The sequence below is a fragment of the Cadophora gregata genome, assembly GCF_030347475.1.
Source record: "Cadophora gregata isolate MNR1 chromosome Unknown scaffold_1, whole genome shotgun sequence".
Lineage (NCBI taxonomy): Eukaryota > Fungi > Ascomycota > Leotiomycetes > Helotiales > Ploettnerulaceae > Cadophora > Cadophora gregata.
In genome coordinates this window covers 2,150,189-2,170,129 of record NW_026695924.1, presented here as the reverse complement: position 1 = coordinate 2,170,129, position 19,941 = coordinate 2,150,189, and the positions used below count along the sequence as shown (strand labels likewise).

General features: G+C 49.1%; 6 protein-coding genes across 6 annotated transcripts; 3 read left to right on the top strand and 3 right to left on the bottom strand.

Annotated features, from left to right (window-relative positions):
* Nucleotides 1-1,933: 1,933 nt before the first annotated feature.
* On the top strand, nt 1,934-3,067 carry ONS95_000737 (uncharacterized protein; the record flags this gene model as incomplete). Its single annotated transcript, XM_058493908.1, has 1 exon — nt 1,934-3,067. One exon carries the CDS (start codon nt 1,934-1,936, stop codon nt 3,065-3,067), a length of 1,134 nt encoding a protein of 377 aa, XP_058364110.1.
* A 1,060-nt stretch (nt 3,068-4,127) lies between these two features.
* Nucleotides 4,128-6,792, top strand: ONS95_000736 (uncharacterized protein). Its single transcript, XM_058493907.1, has 2 exons — nt 4,128-5,871; nt 5,917-6,792. Exons 1-2 carry the CDS (start codon nt 4,302-4,304, stop codon nt 6,375-6,377), a joined length of 2,031 nt encoding a protein of 676 aa, XP_058364109.1. The 5' UTR covers nt 4,128-4,301; the 3' UTR covers nt 6,378-6,792.
* A 348-nt stretch (nt 6,793-7,140) lies between these two features.
* ONS95_000735 (uncharacterized protein) lies at nt 7,141-8,608 on the bottom strand. The gene has a single exon (XM_058493906.1). The coding sequence runs from the start codon at nt 8,190-8,192 to the stop codon at nt 7,374-7,376; it is 819 nt and encodes a 272-aa protein (XP_058364108.1). The 5' UTR covers nt 8,193-8,608; the 3' UTR covers nt 7,141-7,373.
* Nucleotides 8,609-8,881: 273 nt separating this feature from the next.
* On the bottom strand, nt 8,882-13,856 carry ONS95_000734 (uncharacterized protein). Its single transcript, XM_058493905.1, has 5 exons — nt 13,752-13,856; nt 10,862-13,694; nt 10,187-10,785; nt 9,705-10,077; nt 8,882-9,631 (listed from the first exon to the last, which is right to left on the bottom strand). The coding sequence occupies exons 2-5, from the start codon at nt 13,411-13,413 to the stop codon at nt 9,037-9,039; spliced, it is 4,119 nt and encodes a 1,372-aa protein (XP_058364107.1). The 5' UTR covers nt 13,414-13,694; nt 13,752-13,856; the 3' UTR covers nt 8,882-9,036.
* A 1,097-nt stretch (nt 13,857-14,953) lies between these two features.
* On the bottom strand, nt 14,954-16,250 carry ONS95_000733 (uncharacterized protein). Its single transcript, XM_058493904.1, has 3 exons — nt 15,979-16,250; nt 15,634-15,924; nt 14,954-15,543 (listed from the first exon to the last, which is right to left on the bottom strand). The coding sequence occupies exons 1-3, from the start codon at nt 16,190-16,192 to the stop codon at nt 15,092-15,094; spliced, it is 957 nt and encodes a 318-aa protein (XP_058364106.1). The 5' UTR covers nt 16,193-16,250; the 3' UTR covers nt 14,954-15,091.
* A 908-nt stretch (nt 16,251-17,158) lies between these two features.
* ONS95_000732 (uncharacterized protein) lies at nt 17,159-19,045 on the top strand. The gene is made up of 3 exons (XM_058493903.1): nt 17,159-17,570; nt 17,668-18,523; nt 18,580-19,045. Exons 1-3 carry the CDS (start codon nt 17,364-17,366, stop codon nt 18,966-18,968), a joined length of 1,452 nt encoding a protein of 483 aa, XP_058364105.1. The 5' UTR covers nt 17,159-17,363; the 3' UTR covers nt 18,969-19,045.
* Nucleotides 19,046-19,941: the final 896 nt, after the last annotated feature.

The window sequence follows — 19,941 nt, the reverse complement described above, 5'->3', positions numbered from 1 at the left end:
GAAATAAGCGAGGAATAGCACCGGAGGAACTGGATGATGCTATTCGTAAAACCTGACTTGAGGGATGGACTGAAACGAGATTATTGGCAGCCTTACGTCAATCGAACTGAGCTGAGGATGGCCAGCAACCGATCATGATCGTGATCGTAATCTGTTCCAGTACAGCGCTGTAGATAGTCAATATATCCACGGAGTTCACTCCTGACAGCGCTCATTCTGCAACCCATCGGTCTTCGAACAAAGGTTATTTGTTGGCAGTTCACCTTTATGAGACATTGTCAAGCCTTGTCGCTAGTATTGCAATCCTACGGCGGCGCCTGAATTGGAGGCTTGCGGCTTGATCCAGCACACCATCTCGGTGCGCCAACGAGATACGCGATTTGACTGCTCAGCTGAGGGGACCACACCGAGCTGACTTGACCGCCGCTGTTTCGACGCCTACAGTAGCATCTGCATCCGCATCTGCATCTTATCTGCAGTCACTTCACAGGGTTGCCGAGGCCGAGAGGACGAACGAGCGAACGAAGAAACGAACGAACGTACGAACCAGGCAAGTGGGGTTGATCTGGATACCCTCGTAGGGTAGATGCATGCATGCATAAGGCGAGCGCCATCGAACTCCACCAACAGCTGATGAAGTATTGAGTTTGGAGTGAAGTTTGGGTGTTGATTTGCCGTAAGTGAGACCGTGCTGTGTGTATGTCCTTTCTGGTAATGTCATTATCGTCTATCCGAAGCCTCCGTGTTGATTTATTCGTTAACTTATCGTGCACGTTGCTTTTTGACAGTCTGATTTGATTACTTATCTTGTACGTACCTAGCGAGGGCCTGATATATTGATTGATGGATGGCGCTGGAATGCCGGAACATTTGATTTATGATTTCTGCTTTGTCATTGTTGTTGCGCAGCATGCTTTTCAATCTTCACTCAGCTTCTTTGTCAAAGCTAACATCAGAGCATCAGAGTTCCGGCCCATCAGCTGTTGCTTGAGTGCTTGGGAAATATATACTTTCCGAAACTCTCCTCTGCTCTCGTCCACCACAGACCCATTCCCAGCGAACATTCGTCCAAGGATCATACACGTTGCCCCACGGTCCATCTAGCCTCTAGGACCAATTGCTTACACTACTGCCGGCTTTGTCCTTCACGTTTCTGGTGGGACGGACCTTTGTTCTCTACCTTATCGCTGTCATCTCGCTGTGGCCCTCTCTCTCGCCATTCGCCTGTGCTGATTCCGACGCTGCAGCCACGCCCCCTAGCCGAACGAAGGACCCCAGTCGGCCTGAACCTGCCCTGCCCTGCCCTGCCTGCACCTGAATTCGACGAACCTTGCCTTGCCTGGCCGGAACCAAGACCAGAGCCCTGCACCTGCACCTGCACCTGCACCTCAGCGCTGCACGAACCTCACCCATCACATCCTCCCTCCTCCCTCTCCTCCTCTTTATTGACGCCCACCCGCTCCCTACTCTCCTCTGTCCTTTACAACCTCACTCTCCCTTCACCTCTCCTCCAGCCCACACCAGGGCTCCAATCGACCAAACATCAATACCTTCCTCTTCCGTCTTCCTCTCCGCCGGCGCTCTTGACCTGAACGACGTCAATTGACTGCCCAGTTCTGCGCCGTCGTCCTGCCCTTCCCCACCTTCACCGGCCAAATCAACAAATCGCTCACGTCGCCGACTGCTAGTTCATTCCCAGTTATCGCGAAGCTACTGTATCTAGCTTCAATCCGTCTCTCGTAGCATCCACCTTCCCAGATCCAAGTGTGCAGAAAACGACTTCTAGCGCAATTGCTCCTACGGCTGCAAGTCACAATTCACGCCTACGCTTGCTTCTTGGCCAATAATTGCCTCACGCTGCTGCAACAAGCACATTCATACTCCACTCTTGCCTCGACTCACATTCACCTCATCTCAATCACCCGCAGTCACAATGGCATCCCAAGTCCACAGGAAACCCATGCCGGCAGGATATCAAGGTCCTCAATCCCCCGAGCTCTACTCCCACAGCCGCAGTCGAACGACCTCCTCGAATATCTTCCCGACAGCCCAGTATCCGCCCCAGCCACAACAACTATACCCAAACAACATGCAAGTACATAACTACTCATCGCGGAGAACGCCGTCGAATGCGACCTTCTCGACGACAGCCAGCAGTGGGAATGGCCCTGTGCCATTTCGTGCCACCTCTCAAGATCTCCGCCGCTCAACATCCTCGCGGTCCGGTGGTCTGCAGCCGTCCAGCTATGTTGCATTGATGAGGAAACAAAAGGCGACAGTCTGGTGCGACAGGGCTCAGCATGAAGACCCACGACTCCTCGCCGCGCAGAAAGCCGCCAAAATGCGAGCCACGATGGAAGTCATCGGCGGGCCAGCAGCAGGTCGGGTATCAACAAGTGGGTCAAACAGCCTCGCAGGCAGCAACAGAGTCACAGCGAAGATACGACATCACGGCAAGGCCGGGCTGGTAGGATACAGCCCTGGAGATCTAGTGGGAGGCGTGGGAGGTGTGCCCATGAGATTGAGTGCCAGTGAGGTCGAAGGAGGAGATAGCGACGACGACGCCGACAGTGGGAACATGGCATACGGCGGAGGAACATACCATCGACGAACTGGCAGCGGGAGAAGCAGTGTCGGGAGCGGTAGACGTGGCCTCACATACTCGAGACAATCTGGCGCGAGCTCAACGGGCGGGAGATGGAGTTCGGGAAATACACCGCCGAATGAACGACAAAATTCAATGGACGATGTGCAGGAAGCGGGCGAGACGCCAGTACCTGGCACGCATCAGCGTGCTAAAGATTACTTCTCTGCTGATGGAAACGGAGATGGTACGCGCAGTGCTGGGAGTGGAAGTAGTGGGGAGCGAGCAGATGCAGTGGGCGAATTGAACACTGTGGACGCTGCCAGACTCGCCAGTAACAGCCTGCTGAAATCTACCGTCACCCGCGAGAAGAGCGTCAAGAATCCGGATGAGTTGAGGAGGAGAGGAAGTGTGGATGATCGGACCATGACGTTGAGTGCTGGGCGGCTGTATATTGCGAACCCGGACGCGGACAGCGATTAAGAGGTGCGGCAGAGGAGGATATACCACGTTTCTTTTGCCCTTGTCTTATGGGCGGAGCAGAGGTTGAGATGAGAGACAACGTTGTCACTCTAACTGCTCTTCCCTCTTTCTGGCTAGGGCTGGACTGAGCTACGGCTCTTTGACATGCATTTGTGGCGTTTGGGCGATTGGGTTGATCGAATTTATGAATTTGGATGTGGGAGTTTCTGGATTTCAAACATACGGGTGATCGGGCTAGGTTGGGTTTCAGTGTACTCTTGTCTATCAATTCTCCGGGATGGGGTCCAGGGCGGCGGATTGGGTTGGTTTATAATCAATCGCTCGTTATAGCGGCATTGCGTCTTTTTGTATACATGGATGGATGATGGGCTTTGGAGATTGGCTGGTGGGCTTGGATTGAGGAATGGAGGTGGAGGGAAGAGAAGCACATTACCTATATTCCTTTGGATGCGATAGCGGAAGACGGGAAGAAATACGAGAGGAGAACAGAAACAAAGTAATAGAGAAAAGCAATGGCTTTTTTCCAGTGTCGTTTTATTCCATGCCTTGTTCAGTAAAGACCTAGAGCGGAATCCACGCCTGGGTCAGTGAGTGATTATCTAAGAAGTATATCCCTTTTAGTTCACGCCCTTTTTAGTATTTTGTCGGCATTGCGAAGTAACAATTAATAAATTTGTGGCCTCTCTTCATCAATATAAGGGTAGATGGCCTCTTCTCTCGTTTACACGTGAGGGATACTGTACACAACCTTGAAAGAAAGAATTACATACAAGGACATTATTGTTGTAGAAATTGTCCTATTGGTGAGGGATTAGCCTGCCAGGGGGGCGGTTTACGAAGAACAATTCTACCTGCAGTTAGTTACTTTTTGATATATCTGTTATTTTTCAGCAAGTGTTATGTTTACACGAGTGAGCTTTTTGTAACGTTTATTATTGGAAGTATCCAAGATCCAAATACGCTTGAACAATCCAACAGGGGTGGGTGGTGGCGCTTGCCGGGTGGAACGCGAAACCACTTTCCAAGAAGACGCGATTTGTCGCGTCCTTCCTCAGACCAACCCGACCACACCCACTTCAAATCAACTCCACACTACCCTCGAGAGCCTCAACGACAGCACTGCGAATGACAATTACTTATGAGATTTGAGTCTTTCAATCAATTCATGTCAAAGCTACCGAGCCAATTCACTTGAACCACACGCAGCCTAGTCGTCAACGACAACGCGTTCACGATGTCTGAACAAGGCTCCCCACGCTCTCTCAAGAGAGACCACGCCAGCTTCGAAGAACCCGAAACACAAGAACTCGAAGCCCCATTCACTGTCCCAGCAGACTTTCTCGAAAAGCTCGCTGCTGAAGAAGCCAAAACTTCAGAATCACTCCCCACCCCTCGTATCAGCGTAGGCACCAAAAGAGCAGGCAGTCCAACTCGAAGCACCACAGGCTCCTTGACCGACGCTGGCACGAACACACCTTCGAGAGACCAGTCCCCCAGTGTAGATACAACCACGCACCCATTGCTACCTCCCTCCAACGCAGCTCCCGCTTCTGCGTTCGCTGCCCTGACCGGTTCTGCTGCTCCACCACCAAAGAAGGCGAAGCTCACCTTTCAGGAGAAGGAAATGAAGCGCATCAATAAGGAGATTAAAGATAAGGAGAAGGCGGAGGAGAAAGCAAAGAAGGACGCGGAGAAGGCCCGCAAGGACGCCGAGAAGCAGGCTCATGCTGATGAGAAAGCGAAGAAGGATGCCGAGAAGGAAGCTGAGCGGAAGAAGAAAGAGGCTGAGAAAGAGGAGAAGCGTCTCGCACAAGAAGCTGACAAGGCTGCTAGAGAGGAGAAGCGGAGAAAGAAGGAAGAGGAGAAGTTGAAGGCTGAGGAGGAAAAGAAGAAAAAGGAGAAGGGCCAGATGAAGCTGGGTAATTTCTTCAATATCCCTACCGTGGCTCGTCCGAGAGCTTCGAGTGTCGACTCTAGGGGTAGGACGTCTATGAGTCCGGCGCCACAATCTTCGATCATTAGTGCTGCGGTTGCGAGTCCGATGAAGACACCAAGCAAGCCAGAGAAGACTGCCTACGAGAAGCTATTCCCCGATTTCTACATCCAACAAGGTGTTACGGTAGCACCCATCAATCGGTTCGAGCGAGATGAGGAGGCTGTTGAAGCTATTGAGTCCATTCTCGATAGCTACTTACAAGGAAACAGGAGTCCTGGTCGTCAACGAACATTTAATGCTCCTGATCTTTTCCATACTTCAACACTGTACGATAGACCCCGTGGCAAGAACACGGTACCTGTACGAGATATTATGTCTGATTTCTTTTCTGGCAACTCTTCCAAGCCAATCGACCTGACCACCGACTCGCAAAACTCACAAATCAAGCGAACTGGCGATTTGTTGAAGGGAATTCCTATGAAGATTTTGCACTTCCAGGAGGACGTTCGACCACCTTATCGCGGTACTTATACCAGTCGACCTGTCAGAGGCATGCCCAAATTGGCCCGAAATCCATTGAGGAGAGACCTTCCAAATACAGATTATGATTATGACAGTGAGGCGGAATGGGTTCAGGATGATGAGGATGCGGAGGACTTGAAGAGTGAAGGTGATGAGGAAGAGGAGCTTGGTGATGATGAGGACATGGATGACTTCTTGGATGACGAGAATGATGAAACTGCCAATTCAAGGAGAATGGTAATACAGGGTGATCTGGAGCCGATTTCGACAGGACTTTGTTGGGAGGATAGGAAGAGACGAAATTCGAATGTGAAGATGATTGCCTATCGGATGGAAGTCATTCTAGGTATGTCAAATTTTATGTCTTTTGCAAACTTGGCTAACTGTCCAGATCCAACTATCAAATCCATCGATCCCTTCTCAACAGCATACTGGGACCCTCCAGAACCAGTCAAATCCACCATGGAACCACCTCGCATCCCTCTCAACACCATGAAATCCACATCCGCCAATATCAACAGCCTCTTCGCGCCAAAATCATCCCCAACCACCGATTTCGTCAAATCCTCATCCATGCTCACCCCTTCAACCCTCTCCTCGGCCGCCCAATTCCAACAACCCACAAAATCTACAACCAAAGACGCTAAACCGAAGAAATCTCTCTCAGCAGACGACCTCCCTGCTTTCAAAGCCGCTATCCAAGGCTCGGATCTGAGTAAAGTTGGCTTGATCGAGGTGCTGAAGAAGAAATTCCCTGGTAGACCGGCGGCTGCTATTAAGGGTACGCTGGAGACTGTTGCGAAGAGAGTGGGTGCTAAGGAGGTTGATAAGCGGTGGGTTATCTTGGACTGACTTGGGCATCTGGAAGAGTTGTAGATGTCGAGCCAGTGCTGAGTAAACAGATTTTGTTTCTGAACTGTACAGTTGATGGGTGGATGGATGAGTCCATAGATATATAGCGTTCTTTGCCTGTTCGTGGAATTCCCTTTTGTTTTGGGCAGGCGGGCGTTTTTTGGGATGAGGGAGAAACAAAATGATTTCTTTTCTGGTCTGGGGTGTTATTTGCGCTGCTTTCCTCCATCGCAAGTCTCACGGAAGGGAACTGATAGAGGAGCAAGAACCGAGGTCAAAATGTATAATATTGCAGTGAAATGTTGTCTGGGCATGAATCACAGACGGCATTGCTTGCTTGCTTGCTTGCTGGCATGTAGATATCTAGAATTGACCATGGAGAATGAAAGATGAGGATGAGGATGAGAAATGAAAGTTCACATACCTACCTTTACCTGACTTTGTTCTGTCGTGTTCTGTGGGCAGGCATATGTATTCGTCTAACTATCTATCTACTTGGCGGATGTCTGGCACTATTACCTTGGGGGTGGGTGAGTATTTATTTAGTTACTTCCTTGCTTACTTGCTTGTAAGTCGGAGTAAGAATGAGAACGATGTGGGCTTGGTAGATAGACTTATTTTCATCATACTACCTGAAGTTTGAGACAAGACATTATTGATAGCTCTTCTGAGTCTGAGGCCAGGACGAGTTTTAAGATATCTACTCACAGCCCTTTGTCTGGAATCTTTTCCTCCAGTTTCGTCATCACTCTCCTACACTTTTCACGTTCTCAATGCCATCGCTAACCCGTCTATCACTCTCCTGGTCCTGCTAGAATTGCGGATATGAACGTATCTTGGGATTTAATTAGGATAAGTTTTCTGGTATCTATCAAGCGCAACTAATTTCACAAATTCAATTTCTCTTATCATCATCTTCCTCATTATCCCTTTCTGGTTCCATCCCTATTTGAATTCCAGACCCTCCCATCCCCAACCCTCCCGTCCCTTCAAACCCTACGGATACCCCAAATCCACCCTCGGCCTCGGCATCTCCAACGCCCTCACATCCTCCATCCTCTCCCTCCTCGTCCCCTCATCCACATCCCACTCCACCACCCTCGTCATCCCCTCCTCATACACCCCCCCAAAACTCTCCACCCAATCCGCATAAACCCCCACCATCCCCCCATCCACCCACTCCCCCGTCCCCAGCCTCACAATCCTCACATCCCCCCCCTCCTCCTTCGAACACCCCTCTCCAAAATACGCATCTTCGATATACCCCGGACAATAGAACCTTAATTCTCTGGGAACAAGTAAATCCACTGTTTTCAGAGCCGGGAATGAACTCGGAATCAAGGGAAGGTGATGATGCCACCAATCCTCCACGACCTCCTCCCCCCTCTCATCCAACAGCTCAATCCTCAAATGCACAATCTCATCAAGAGGTAGACTCTCGAGGTTCCAGAACACCGTGCTCAGCACGTGGATCGTGTCGGTGGTGAAGTTCGTCCAGATGTACCGCTCGCTGGAAGGATGGGTGAAGGATCTCTTGTAGGAGCTACGGGTGCGGGATTCCCGGTTTGCGCGTGTGATGGCGGGTGCGGGTGTGCGTGTGTAGTAGCCGGGATCCGGATTATTATTGGAGGAGGTGGTGCTGGAGTGGATGCGGATTGTGCGCGGGGCGCGGGAGGCGAAGGTCCAGATGAGGGTGCGGAGTTCGGGGAGGAGGTGGGGGAAGAGGTGGAATGTTTGGAGGGGGGTTGGTGTCTGAGTGGGAGTTGAGGGTGAGGGTGAGGGTGAGGTTGAGATCGAGGTTGAGGTTGTTGACATTTTGAGTGCGTGCGCTTCTGAAAGAGTATCTTTGAGCTACAGTAGCGGAAGGAGACCCGGAGACAAGAGAGTTTGAGAATGTCGATTATTGAATCTGGTTTGTTTCGAACAGTGGTCGTTGGTGAGCAAATTTTATCGTGATGTTCTAAGTTCGAGAGATTATCCTCGAAAGGTATTTGGAGGTGATTTGTTGTTCAGGTAGCAAGCGACCGAGGTGAAAAGATGCGGGAATCAACATGAGGCATGAGGGAGGCGAGCCTTTTCATTGATTTAGGGGTCGGAGTTACGTCAGCATGGGAAAAATTAGCGTTGCACGCCCCGAGATTGCAGGCGGCGAGCAATTTACAGGCTGTTAGCACCCCTATTATGCAGGGTAGTGCTCGCTAAAGGGGTATCCTAGCCGGAAACACAGAGGTTGAGTGACAGTGAGAAGGTTGAGTGAATTCAGCTCTTCCTTCGGGAAATGAAGATTCTTGCTGTGCGCAAACCCTTGGGAGCGGTTTTGGGTTGAATTCCTTTACAATATGATGAGACTGTTAATCGGTTTAATGCGAGAATCTTTCTGGCTTACAAGGCCTCCATCTCTAGAAGTGACCGACGTTGGCGAGTGAATGATTTGCCGAATGTCAACAAGCAGATCATGTAGATCAGTCGCTGGATACGGGATCTTGAGGTAATACTCCATGAGTTTCTTTTTGAACCGCGGTTCGTATTTAATCCCTTATTCTATCCAAACATTCAAGCTGATACAAGCTCAAAACGTAGTGCTTTTACAAATGAGATATAGACTCGTCGTGATGACATCTCCCTGTACATAATCTCACCATACCTCGGTCAATTACACCTACTTACACGTCGACCCCTTCCCTTTCCCCTTCAACACATCAATTCTATCCATGTCCTTCTTAATCGGACCCAACTTCTCCCAATCCTCATTCTTCATGCCCCTCTTCGCCGCCGCAATCTCCTTAAACGGCTTCAAACTCACACCACCAAGCAGCATCCCAAAGATGGTAATAAGTGCATTCTTCGGATCATCAACCAACTCGTAGATCCCTACAGCGACATTGCCTAGCTCTCCTGCGACATTGATAAGTGTGCGGAGTAAGGTCCCGCCTGCTGCGCCAGCTACTTCACCAGCGATGGGGATGAACATCAGGAAGGCGGTGACGAAAGACAGGATCATTTCTTTACGCTCGGCCTCGATTATGTCGTTGGCGGTCTCGACGATCTTGTTCATATTCGTGATGGCGTATTGGAGCATGAGGGCTGGTAGGGAGCCAGAATCGACGATGTCGAGTTGCGCGACGCCGGTGCTATCAGCGTTTTTGTTCTCGGACTCCATACGCGTTTTGAGACTGCGGAGCTCGTCGTACTTTTTACCAATTACGTCTTTGGGGTTGGGGACCTCGATCTTGCTGGCTGGGAGGGGATAGTTGCTGTTGAGAAATGAGCGGTTAGCCTTGGCCTTGATGTGGTTGGAGAGGTGGGTCTGTAGGCAGGAATACTTACTACCAGAAATGGCTGGTCTTCTTGATACAGTCATTGACATCTTTGCCTTGAAACTGGCATCCATTCTGGATCGAAACCGTACGATCACCCCATGTAATCCAACTCTTGTCAATACCAAACTTGTCATTGATATCCTTGTAAAAGCCATCTAGATTGGTACATTTGTACGTGATGACTGGTTGGACGTCGAAGGTTGGGATGTAGTCATAGTCGAGGGTGGTTGGGCAATCAACTTTGACTTGGACCTGACCGGACTTGCAATTTGCTCCGCTGACGCAAGAACCGCAGCCGAATGCTGATGAGCAATCTTTCATGCAGCATTGATTCTTTGTCTCAGTGCACTCGAAGAACCCAGATTTTTGAGCGCCGCCCACTGAAAAAGCAGATATATTAGTATTGCGCCGTGTTGCACAGAGAATATTCCAAGGGGTCGTCAAGTGGAAGGGAGTGCACCCTCCTTGGAATGGAAAGTTCATACTTACTGTATTTATAGATCTGTAACGGAATCTGGGCCTTTGTCACCCGTTCGTAGACAGCAAATTTCTTGTCGTAACCACCCTTGATAAGAGAGTCATAAGAGTTCAAAGAGCTATCGAGCATGGCGACTTCAGCAGCGACCAAGTAAGAAGCCATGCAATCAGCAGGGATCTTATCGGCATCCTTCTCGATTTGGTCCAACGACGTATACTTCGACGAGCACTGAGTCTTGTCGTGGATCCGGACAATTTCCGTGTACTTGCCATAATTCGGATCGTCCTCTTCCACAGAACTATCCTCATCGGCCGTGTACGCCTGAAGATCGACAGCCCAATCAGTGGTACCAGCAAAGTTGTATCTGGAGTACAGTGCTTCTCTTCCAGATTTAGTGGCATCTTTCATGTATGCAACCCATTCTGTACCACCACCGTAGACAAGAATATCGGAGTCTTCGACTCGGTATTCTTGAACTCCGCCGGCCGCAATGATGTCTGCGATTTCTGCGTTGGAGATGTAACCAGCAGTGTCGGTACATTCACCCTTGGCCGCATTGGAGACAAGGGGACTGCCGGTAAAGAGACATGATGGACCTGTGCATCCAGCTCTGAAGTAACAACAGATTTAGCAGTTGCATAGGGGAGGAGCCTTGCAATAACAGAATGGAGCCGGAGGATACTCACTGTGCCATCTTGAACGAACGGCCATAGCTTGAAACACCAACAACGACTTTATTCGAAGGCACACCCGCCTTGGTGATCATAGCCAGCGAGTTGATAGTCTCCGTGAGATTGACGTGGGAACGCAAACAATTGCCATTCGGACAACCTGGAGAAGTCCATTTGTTCCCATAATCCCATTGTCCATGGAGATCATAAGTCATGTAGACAATGTAGTCCAGGGCCTTGCCCATGAGCTCGACTGGAAAGGCTTTCAGATACCAGTAAGATGCTGGAGCTGCAAAGGATACCGACTTTCCTGATCCAAGCCTTGACTTCAGGGCGACGAGCGTATCGTAGTAATCCATTCCCTCCTTAGGGTCGCCAGAGGGAGGAACACCAGGGATATCAGGTGCGCCAGGGTACTCCCAATCAATATCGACACCATCAAGACCGTTGCTGGAAACAAAGTTCTGGATGTTCGTTATGAAAGTGCCTCTGTTGCCAGATTTGGTCGCTTCTCTCAAGATTCTGAATGTTCCAGGTTCGGTGCTGAAAGCCCAACCTCCAAAGGATATGATTCTCTTGACACCACTCATCGCTTTGAACCTGTCGAATTCATCCTGAGCGCCGCTGACATCGATCTGGAAATCTGTCGTAATGTTGGCAAATGCAAAGTGGATGTGGTTGTAGACCTTCGTGTCGATACTGTCCACATGCATATGCAGACACTCTCTGTTCCAGTTCCAGCTTTCAAAGTAGGCGACCTTGATCTTCTCAGCTGGTGCACTACTGGAGATGATATCCATGCCACAATTGGCAATGCATCCATTGGAGCCATTCTTGGCCGTTCCAGGAGCACCGCTCTCCGAAGGCGAAATGACACAGAAATCGGCTGTGGTTCCACATTGGCCCCAGATGTTACAGCAGACCTTGAGCGGGCACGGATTCAACGAAGTTAAGTTAGTACCGGATGGTGGCTTCTGCGTCCCAGGGACAGTAGGACCACAGACTGCGTTCGAGACTGGCGCTGGCATAGGCGGAGTACCGGCACTCAAGCACATATTGACACCAACAAAAAGAATCCCGCAACCATTCCAGCCCCAGGTGTTCTTGTTGAACTCTTCTAATTTGGCGGGCTTGAGACCATTGGAAGCTGCGATCAACGAGCAATCGTCATCTTTTTTGGTTTGGTACACAAAGCATGAGCCGTCCGAGTTCTGTTTTGGGGTGATGTCTGGCAGTTTGCCTTTGCCGCAACACACAATACCACCGGGTGCTAGAGTCGAGCAGAGCGTTGAGTCGGGGTTGAAGATTGTAAATTGTGCAGGAGTAATGCCACATTTTGATGCCAGAGACGTGCAAGTATCACCGCTCACGATTTTGCGTGTTTGGCATGTCCCGTCCGAGTTTGCTGGAGGGGTCGTATCGGGCAGCGTGCCGGAAGAACAGCACGCGATTTCGTCGACTGCTAATGTGCCGCAGAAGTTGGTCCGAGTGTTATACTTTGTGAGATCGGCTTGAGAGATTCCACATCGCTGTGCGACTGCAAAACAACCATCGCCAGATTGCACTTTAGTCGTTCTGCAATCGGCGCGGTAAGCGAGTCGGTTGCGGGGGGTGTTGAGTTCCACTGAACGTTTGGTGATTTCGGTACTATTGCGTGTTCCATTGACTGATCCAGACGCGACCCCTGGGACATTGAACTTTAGCTGTGCCAAAGTCGCCACTTCATTGACGCCAGAGACGCATTCGCCGTCATTCCAGGCCTTGACAGCACTTTGCACAAACGACATGTCTCCGGACGGACTCGCCACAAGCCCAATGGCGTAGTCAGATCCACGGCCGCCGGATTTGCAGAGCTGAACGACCAGGGACTCCGATGCACCATTCTTTTGAATGTACTGCTGGAAGCTGTTGAGCAGTTGAGCCGTAACACCTTGTTGGTGGACTTCCTTGCCGGAGTAAAGACCAACCACAGCTTTGCCAGACTGGGCAAAAGAAATGGTGTTGTTGTCGCAAGAAATAGGTTGAGACGCGATGTAGCTGTTTATTTGTGTTGTCGCTGCGAGAATATCTGGAGCGCCCCCAGTGGCTCCTCTTCCTGAGACCTTAACAGGCAGGTCTATCTGAACATGATTCGGAGTTTTGCAACGAGATGCAATGCTGAGGTCTTGCTTGGCAGGGGCAGTGACGCCAAAATCGGCAGTACATGCCCTAATTGCAGTTTTGTCGTTCTTGCTCTCGAGATCGTGTGACACGGCGAACTCAAACAGCATCGTCTTGTTGCATAGCCCTAGACGAGCAGCATCGGAATAGACGAACCATTCCGCCGTTGACGAGAAATTTGAGCATATCGAAGGACAGGCATCGAGAAGATAGTCTGGCGTCCTCTCGTTTGCATCTTCGAATTCCTTCAGAGCTACGGCCACGGTGGGCTCGTCTCTGGAATCCAGCAGATCTCGGTGAACTGGAAGAGATTCGTGGTTGACATTGGAAACGCCATTCGCGGCAACATGAGTAAAGATGAAAAGAAGACAACCCGCAAGGGATTTTTGCGTGCCAAAGAAATGCATGATGGCTGAACCAGAAAAGAGAGGATGGGGAGCAAAGCTTCCAGGAGGACGGTGCAGCACACCTAAAAACAACGGTCGAGGAAAAACAGCGCAGTACTGAACTTACATTCAGTCCAAAGCTACCGTCTTAATCCGTGATATCGCATAGTAACATGCTAGATTAACCCCTTGTCTATCAGTCTCGGGGAGTACCTATCCCGTTTCGTAGCAAAAGTTCTGCATCCTGCTCCCTTCTCCCATAACCCATTTCAGGGGACTTTCTTGGCAACATCGATCCAGTCCTATATGCCTGCTCGTAAGATTCATTGCCGGGGTAAAATCTAAGCAGGGACCGGTACTTCGAGTGTCTAGAACAATTAGTGTTGCTTCGATCTAATGTATCAATGTGGCACAGCTGGAGTGCAACAGATGGATGTGGCAGTTTGTCCACTGCTTAAATTATTCCATGTCAGTTGGTTGGAAAAACTTTCGCGTCCAGGGTCCTAGGGATGGTAATACGCTAGCCAGATCAAGCTGCTCCGAATCTGACAAGTTATATGCAGCGCGTCGATGGGAAACTAAAATTACCCCGCGGTCAGTAGGCGCGATTAGCTGGGATAATATACGAGGCCATGTCACGGACCGAAGCGGTTTTCGAGGTTGAAGCTTAATTTGATGAAAGCCAACTGCCGTTTGCGGCGGTGCAAAATGCTTGCGCTATTCTACCTGGTTCCCTTACTCATTCTTTGCCTCAGTCTAACAGAACAAATACGAGTGGATTTGCTGATTTCCAGCAACAAGAAAAGGAAGATCAGGGCCTAGACTATTGTAGCCCCGGACCCAAATCTCAATCGGATATGAACCATCACCAGTCTTCAAATTTGGCCGAACCGTAATCACTATGCCTCGGTGAACAATTCTTGACATGGCATGGCATGGCCCCCTTGCAATTGAAAACCGCGCCGCATGCCAAGAATTAAGCTTATATTTGACGTTGGAGATCAGCGTTTCGTTCCGTCCGATATACTAGCATCGGGCCAAGCCTCCGCCCATAATGCGACTTAAGCGAGCAGTTGTTGATACCGGGGATGCCCGTACGCCAATGACCTTCCTTATTAAGTCAATTTCCGAATCCAAAGGTTCTAGTCCTGCTTACATTCTCAGCTTGTACAACTAGGAGATCACATTTTCACTCAATCTTACTATGCAATGTTCAGGAGACGGACGACTGACACTAGGCGAGCCCATGTTGACTGCTACCTCCAGGGAAGAGTTTTGCTGAAGGTTTCTGCCCGAACTTCGGTTTTCGTTCGGAATAGGAACACTATTCTCAGTGGGCGATTCAGAGTTAGCTCTGCAGTGGAACGTTACTTTGAGCCGGAGAATGATCCCACCGAGCCGATTGACGGGTCTAGATCAACGACTGAGACTTGAACACTCGTTACCTTGACTTGTAATTTGTAAATAGCAAATTCTGAAAGCACCTCCACACTAATATCCAAAATCACAATCGTAGTAATACCTGTTCTGCGCGACCGACGAACTTGCTGCGTGGAGATGTAGCGACAATATATACATCGGTCTTGTGGTTGTGCTTTGAAATTTAATCACTTTGACAATGAAATTTATTGATACCAAATGAAGACCATTACACATGTTTCCGTACCCGTATTCGATTTCCCAGACCCCTCTCCATTCCTCAGATGCCACAAGCAAGCGCCCCACTTTCTACAAATCTGAAATCATCCATCACCTGCAGATGTTCTCTGGCTGCCTTGGAAGCCTTGTACGCATCGTCGTTTGGTGGTGGTCCAGCGTTATACGCAAGGTGGTAATAGTCATTGTAGAACTTGTTGAAGTCAGCCTCGGAATGAAGCTTCCTAGTCTCGTCCCAATCCACGATATCCCCAGTATATCCAGCTTCTGTGCGCTTGGCAAGTGCGAAGCCTTTATCGGTACCTGCATCGAAGATGTGTTTCGAGTGATCGATCTCTCGCTCGACGATGGTGCTTCTCAAAGACAACTTTACCGCATCAAGCTCGTCTTTGAGTGCGGCTTTTTGATCTGCGGAGAGCTTTGAGATTGTGTCTGCTGAGTGTGCCCCCACAGCTCTCAACATGTCGTTGTAGATCTCTCCAACTCCCTGGTACACTTTTCTAAATGTTAGCATCGCGTGAACTCAGAAAGACGGTATGTCAGGACTTGATACAAGTCCGCCTACTCGGAGGGATGACTACTGACCTCTCCAAGGAGCATATATTGTCGCCCTAGGAATATTGTTGGACAACTCGAGAGGTTTTGAAGGGTCCCCATGTTGTTCCGATAACCACTTTGCCGTAGTCGCAACGTCCGGCTTCAGATTCTTCTGCTGCTCAATGTCTGTAGGGTCGGTCGTCGGTAAGAGCCACATATTTCTTGGTTGGTATCTCTTTCCATCGATGTGGCCCATGAATTCCCAGAAATAGCATGCTCCACCTGGGCGCGTCCCGCTACAAAGAGCTGTATTTGGCTGCGGGCCACCAACGGGTTTTCCTGTGACTGGGTGTCAGCTGTCGAAATTAACTGATGTCTAAATCATCAATGTACCTTTCTTCCCAGTTGGCTGATATGTAGGAGGGCAATTCTTGTTTGTGAAGTCCCATTTGATGCATTTCTTGCCAATTTGTCGGTCTGCTTCAGGGAGCGTCAGATCAATCTGGTAAGCATACCAGAGCCAAACACGCTCATAGCCGTTTCGAAGACCGTCTGCTGCAACCCAAGTTACCAAGCAGGCGAATACTGCAAGAATTGGAAGCTGCATCTTGATTCGAAATCTTGGAGGTGATGCACGCCGTCAACTTGTGTTGATGTTGAGAAACTTTGGGGAGGAATACACCAGAGACACAAGGTCGAGAAACACCACCACAACGAACGGTACCAACTTGATATTGTGAGAGCGACAACGAAAAATTACCTCACCAGCCCTGGCTATAGGCCATGGGCACCATCCATAGTTCCATGTTCCTGGTTCGGTCGAGACCACGGGAATCTCATGGTAGAAGCACAGGGATGTTGATACCGTATTTTCATCGTTCAAAAGATCTCGGCAAATCTCTCGTAACAACATTTCTTAGAGTTTGCTGTGCCTCCGGACAATCTTTACGGTAATTTTCAGTATGCAGGAGGGTTGCCATAATGCTTGCATGTCTTGGCGGACAGGTGAGAGAGGGCCTCGCTTCATCTGAGCGGCAAAATAAAAGGGGCTGCGATAAGCGAATGCTTGGTTTCGCGCGCAAGTCATAGCTTTGCCTCGGTGTTTGGGTACAAGTACTACACTCATAATCTTCTTTCAGATTGCTGTACTACCGTGTAGAAGGAGAATCCCTGAAATTTTTAATTGCGGATACCGTCAGATCGTGAAGAAAATATCGGCAACGCCGATTGCAACCTCCGAGCGGGAATAGAAGGGATGAACCCATATTACTCTAAATGGACGACACTCATAACACTGGAGAAGCAACCTACCCCTTGACATAAAAACCCGACGAGAAAAGAGTTTCACGACAGAACCAATTGAAGCTTCCGGAGTAAATACTGAAATGGTTACTGCATTACTACAAGCGATAGTCAGAATCTTGGCGATGCACCCCTGGCAGAAAATCTCCGGGGACCGTGTGGCGATGCTGGGGAGGGTCGGAGACAGGGATACAGCTTGGCAAACAGGGCTGAGAAAGTCCAGATCTACTTTGAAAACCAATATCAAAAGCTATCAATACTAGAGTAGGATCGAGGAGAAAAATTTATCATGTACTTCGGACATCCAATTTCGGAAGGAGAAAGACTTCTATGCCGTGGTGAAAGTGTCGCACTTTTCGAGCGAGACGCTCATTCCCATCGCTTCATATCGTACTCGAATACTGCAGCGGTCCCCTCAGTCACTTCCACACTTTCAGTCGCCAGGTCTTTCATTTTCTCTGTTTACTCTTCTCAAAATGTATTTTCGATTGCCTTTGCTCGGGGCGGTGGTTTTTCTCTCCTCGAATGCTCTCGCACAATCATATCGGTACCACCTAAATACCATCAGTACTTGTACAGGTTGGTACGACAACTCTGGTGATTATGGCTGTGCGGAAATCAGAGATGTTCTGGGTATATCGCCTGCAAACTTCACTCGATGGAACCCTTCCATTAGTCTCGATGTATGTACAATTATCCATTCTTGTCCATAACGACTTTCTTCAATTGGCATTTTGAGATCTTGGATGTCTTTTTCAAGCAAAGCTGACTTTCTCAAAGTGTGAAGGCTGGGAAATCTACACATCGTATTGCACTTGGGTATCCTCAGAATTCCCAACGCCCACAACAACCACCACAAAATCTACCTCGACTGCTCCGACACCCACGGTAAAGCCCAGTCCCAGCTCATGGACCCCAATAGGATGTTGGCCCGTAGGAGCCACTGACTTCCCAACTCTGGACTACAGCGCCTCAGCTATTTCCAACATCTCTGTGTCCAAGTGCGGCGATGCCTGCTACAGCGTGAAGAACACCAACTACATATTTGCAGGTATATCGGGTGGCACCCAGTGTTTGTGCGGCGATTTCGTACGGAATGACATGACGGACGAAATCAACAAGAAATGTAACATTCCTTGTGCTGGAAGTGCGAACCAGACTTGCGGTGGCACGGGATTCATCAGTGTCTATCAAGCTGTATTTGCTCCATTTAATGAGACGACGACAAGCATCAGCAGCAGTACAAGCCGCGCAATTTCGAGTTCGACGAAAATTTCTTCAACTAGCTCGTCGTCAGTACTTTCATCCAAGACATCTACAACTTCGTCGAAAGCTAGTTCTACAACATCTTTAACTATTTCTTCCACTTCGTCCAAGACGTCTTCTACCTCATCCAAACCTTCGTCAACGTCCTCAAAGACTTCTTCCACGTCTTCCAAAACATCTTCTACTTCTTCTAAGACTTCCTCAACTTCGTCAAAGACTTCTTCCACAAGTTCTCGTCCAACCTCAACAGCCGCACCAATCAGCAGCGACGGAGCCTGCGGCTCCTTATCAAAGGTCGGCGCAACCTGCACAGGGAGCACATTCGGCACATGCTGTAGTTCTTCAGGATATTGTGGAAACACCTCCGCTTGTAAGTAGTCTCAATAACTCCATATATTCGCTCTTAGCACTACTAATTTCCACCAGACTGCGATGCCGGCTGCCAGACCGCTTTCGGTATATGCAAACCCTCTGGCAGCAACACATCCCCTGACGGAACTTGCGGTGGCACTGCAAAGTATAACTGTCTAAACTCCGCATTCGGAAACTGTTGCAGTCAATATGGATATTGTGGTAACACCGTTGATCACTGCTCTACGGGCTGCCAATCTGCTTTCGGGACATGCACGACTACTGCCACGAGCCAAACCTCTGCTAAAATCTCGACCGATGGGACATGTTCTGGTACCAACGGTTATACTTGTGCGGGTTCCTCGTTCGGGGGTTGTTGTAGTGAGTACGGATGGTGTGGAAATACGGATGATCATTGTCTTAAGAGTAAGAATTGTAACGCGGCTTTTGGGAAGTGTACGTAGATGTGTAGTTTCAGTACTATCTTTTTCGTAGGGCAAGGACTAGGTGTAATAAAGATAAAATCATTGGAAAAGTGTACGCGTAATCAAACACGCTTCATATTTTGTTTACCACTTTCTCGCTAATCCATCCAAGTCCTCAATGCCATATCCTAGGTAAATTGCAATTCGTCTTACTCATGCGCCACCACTCAATATATAGTTCATGACCGCAAGAACATATCAGAGCTGCTATGTTTCATGACAAATAGAAACGGCCGAGGGATGTCGCCAACCACGCAGTACCCCGTCTTTCAATTAAATGCGGGGTATGACTGCCCGACTCGAGTTGCTGCAGAAGATCCGAGGTGAAAGTCACAAATTTGAACACTTCATAGGTGAATAACAAATTTCGCTTTATATACCGAACATTAAAGTTGATCAGGTGAATGTTATCAGATGGGTCATTATCTAAGGCACAAACACGCAGTCCTGACCCAAGTGATCCCAGCCAACCTTCATTCCTCAAGAATGCCCCTTTCATTCCCAATCGCCTATGTGAAGCAACCTCTGCTATCTAATAAAGTTATCTTAATTCCACACTCTGCTTATGTTTCGGTGAATTTAGTGAAAGCGTGGATAAACGCAAATATGTAAGAATATGAGACCTCTTGGAATGACAACCAAAACAAACACGGTAGCAAACTTCTTCTGCATAGGCTCGATCAGTAAATGAAAAAACGCTGAGCACCAGTGCAGAATGCTGTCACTATATCACGTTCATGTCTACACCCAACGCTTGTCTAATACTCGAGTATTTCAAGAACATCGGAAGTCTTGCAAAGTATGCCACCCGCCAACGTTTTGCACCGAAGTTCTAAACATGCAAAGATAAGGTCTGACAGGTGTTTATATACACACATCTAAGTCCCTGCAAAGTTCATCCTCCTAGCACGTGGTCGATCTTGCAATCGTCTTGGTGGAAAGTATCCATATG

What these genes read in the sequence shown, in the direction of transcription:
- ONS95_000736 (XM_058493907.1), top strand. Translation starts at nt 4,302, where the DNA reads ATGTCTGAACAAGGCTCCCCACGCTCTCTCAAGAGAGACCACGCCAGC. An exon ending in TCGGATGGAAGTCATTCTAG is followed by an intron (nt 5,872 to 5,916) that starts GTATGTCAAATT and finishes CTAACTGTCCAG; the next exon opens with ATCCAACTATCAAATCCATC.
- ONS95_000735 (XM_058493906.1), bottom strand. Translation starts at nt 8,192, where the DNA reads ATGTCAACAACCTCAACCTCGATCTCAACCTCACCCTCACCCTCACCC.
- ONS95_000734 (XM_058493905.1), bottom strand. Translation starts at nt 13,413, where the DNA reads ATGCATTTCTTTGGCACGCAAAAATCCCTTGCGGGTTGTCTTCTTTTC. An exon ending in CGTTCGTTCAAGATGGCACA is followed by an intron (nt 10,786 to 10,861) that starts GTGAGTATCCTC and finishes TTGTTACTTCAG; the next exon opens with AGCTGGATGCACAGGTCCAT. An exon ending in AAGACCAGCCATTTCTGGTA is followed by an intron (nt 9,632 to 9,704) that starts GTAAGTATTCCT and finishes ATTTCTCAACAG; the next exon opens with CAACTATCCCCTCCCAGCCA.
- ONS95_000733 (XM_058493904.1), bottom strand. Translation starts at nt 16,192, where the DNA reads ATGCAGCTTCCAATTCTTGCAGTATTCGCCTGCTTGGTAACTTGGGTT. An exon ending in TCAGCCAACTGGGAAGAAAG is followed by an intron (nt 15,925 to 15,978) that starts GTACATTGATGA and finishes ACCCAGTCACAG; the next exon opens with GAAAACCCGTTGGTGGCCCG. An exon ending in AATATATGCTCCTTGGAGAG is followed by an intron (nt 15,544 to 15,633) that starts GTCAGTAGTCAT and finishes CATTTAGAAAAG; the next exon opens with TGTACCAGGGAGTTGGAGAG.
- ONS95_000732 (XM_058493903.1), top strand. Translation starts at nt 17,364, where the DNA reads ATGTATTTTCGATTGCCTTTGCTCGGGGCGGTGGTTTTTCTCTCCTCG. An exon ending in ACCCTTCCATTAGTCTCGAT is followed by an intron (nt 17,571 to 17,667) that starts GTATGTACAATT and finishes ACTTTCTCAAAG; the next exon opens with TGTGAAGGCTGGGAAATCTA. An exon ending in TTGTGGAAACACCTCCGCTT is followed by an intron (nt 18,524 to 18,579) that starts GTAAGTAGTCTC and finishes AATTTCCACCAG; the next exon opens with ACTGCGATGCCGGCTGCCAG.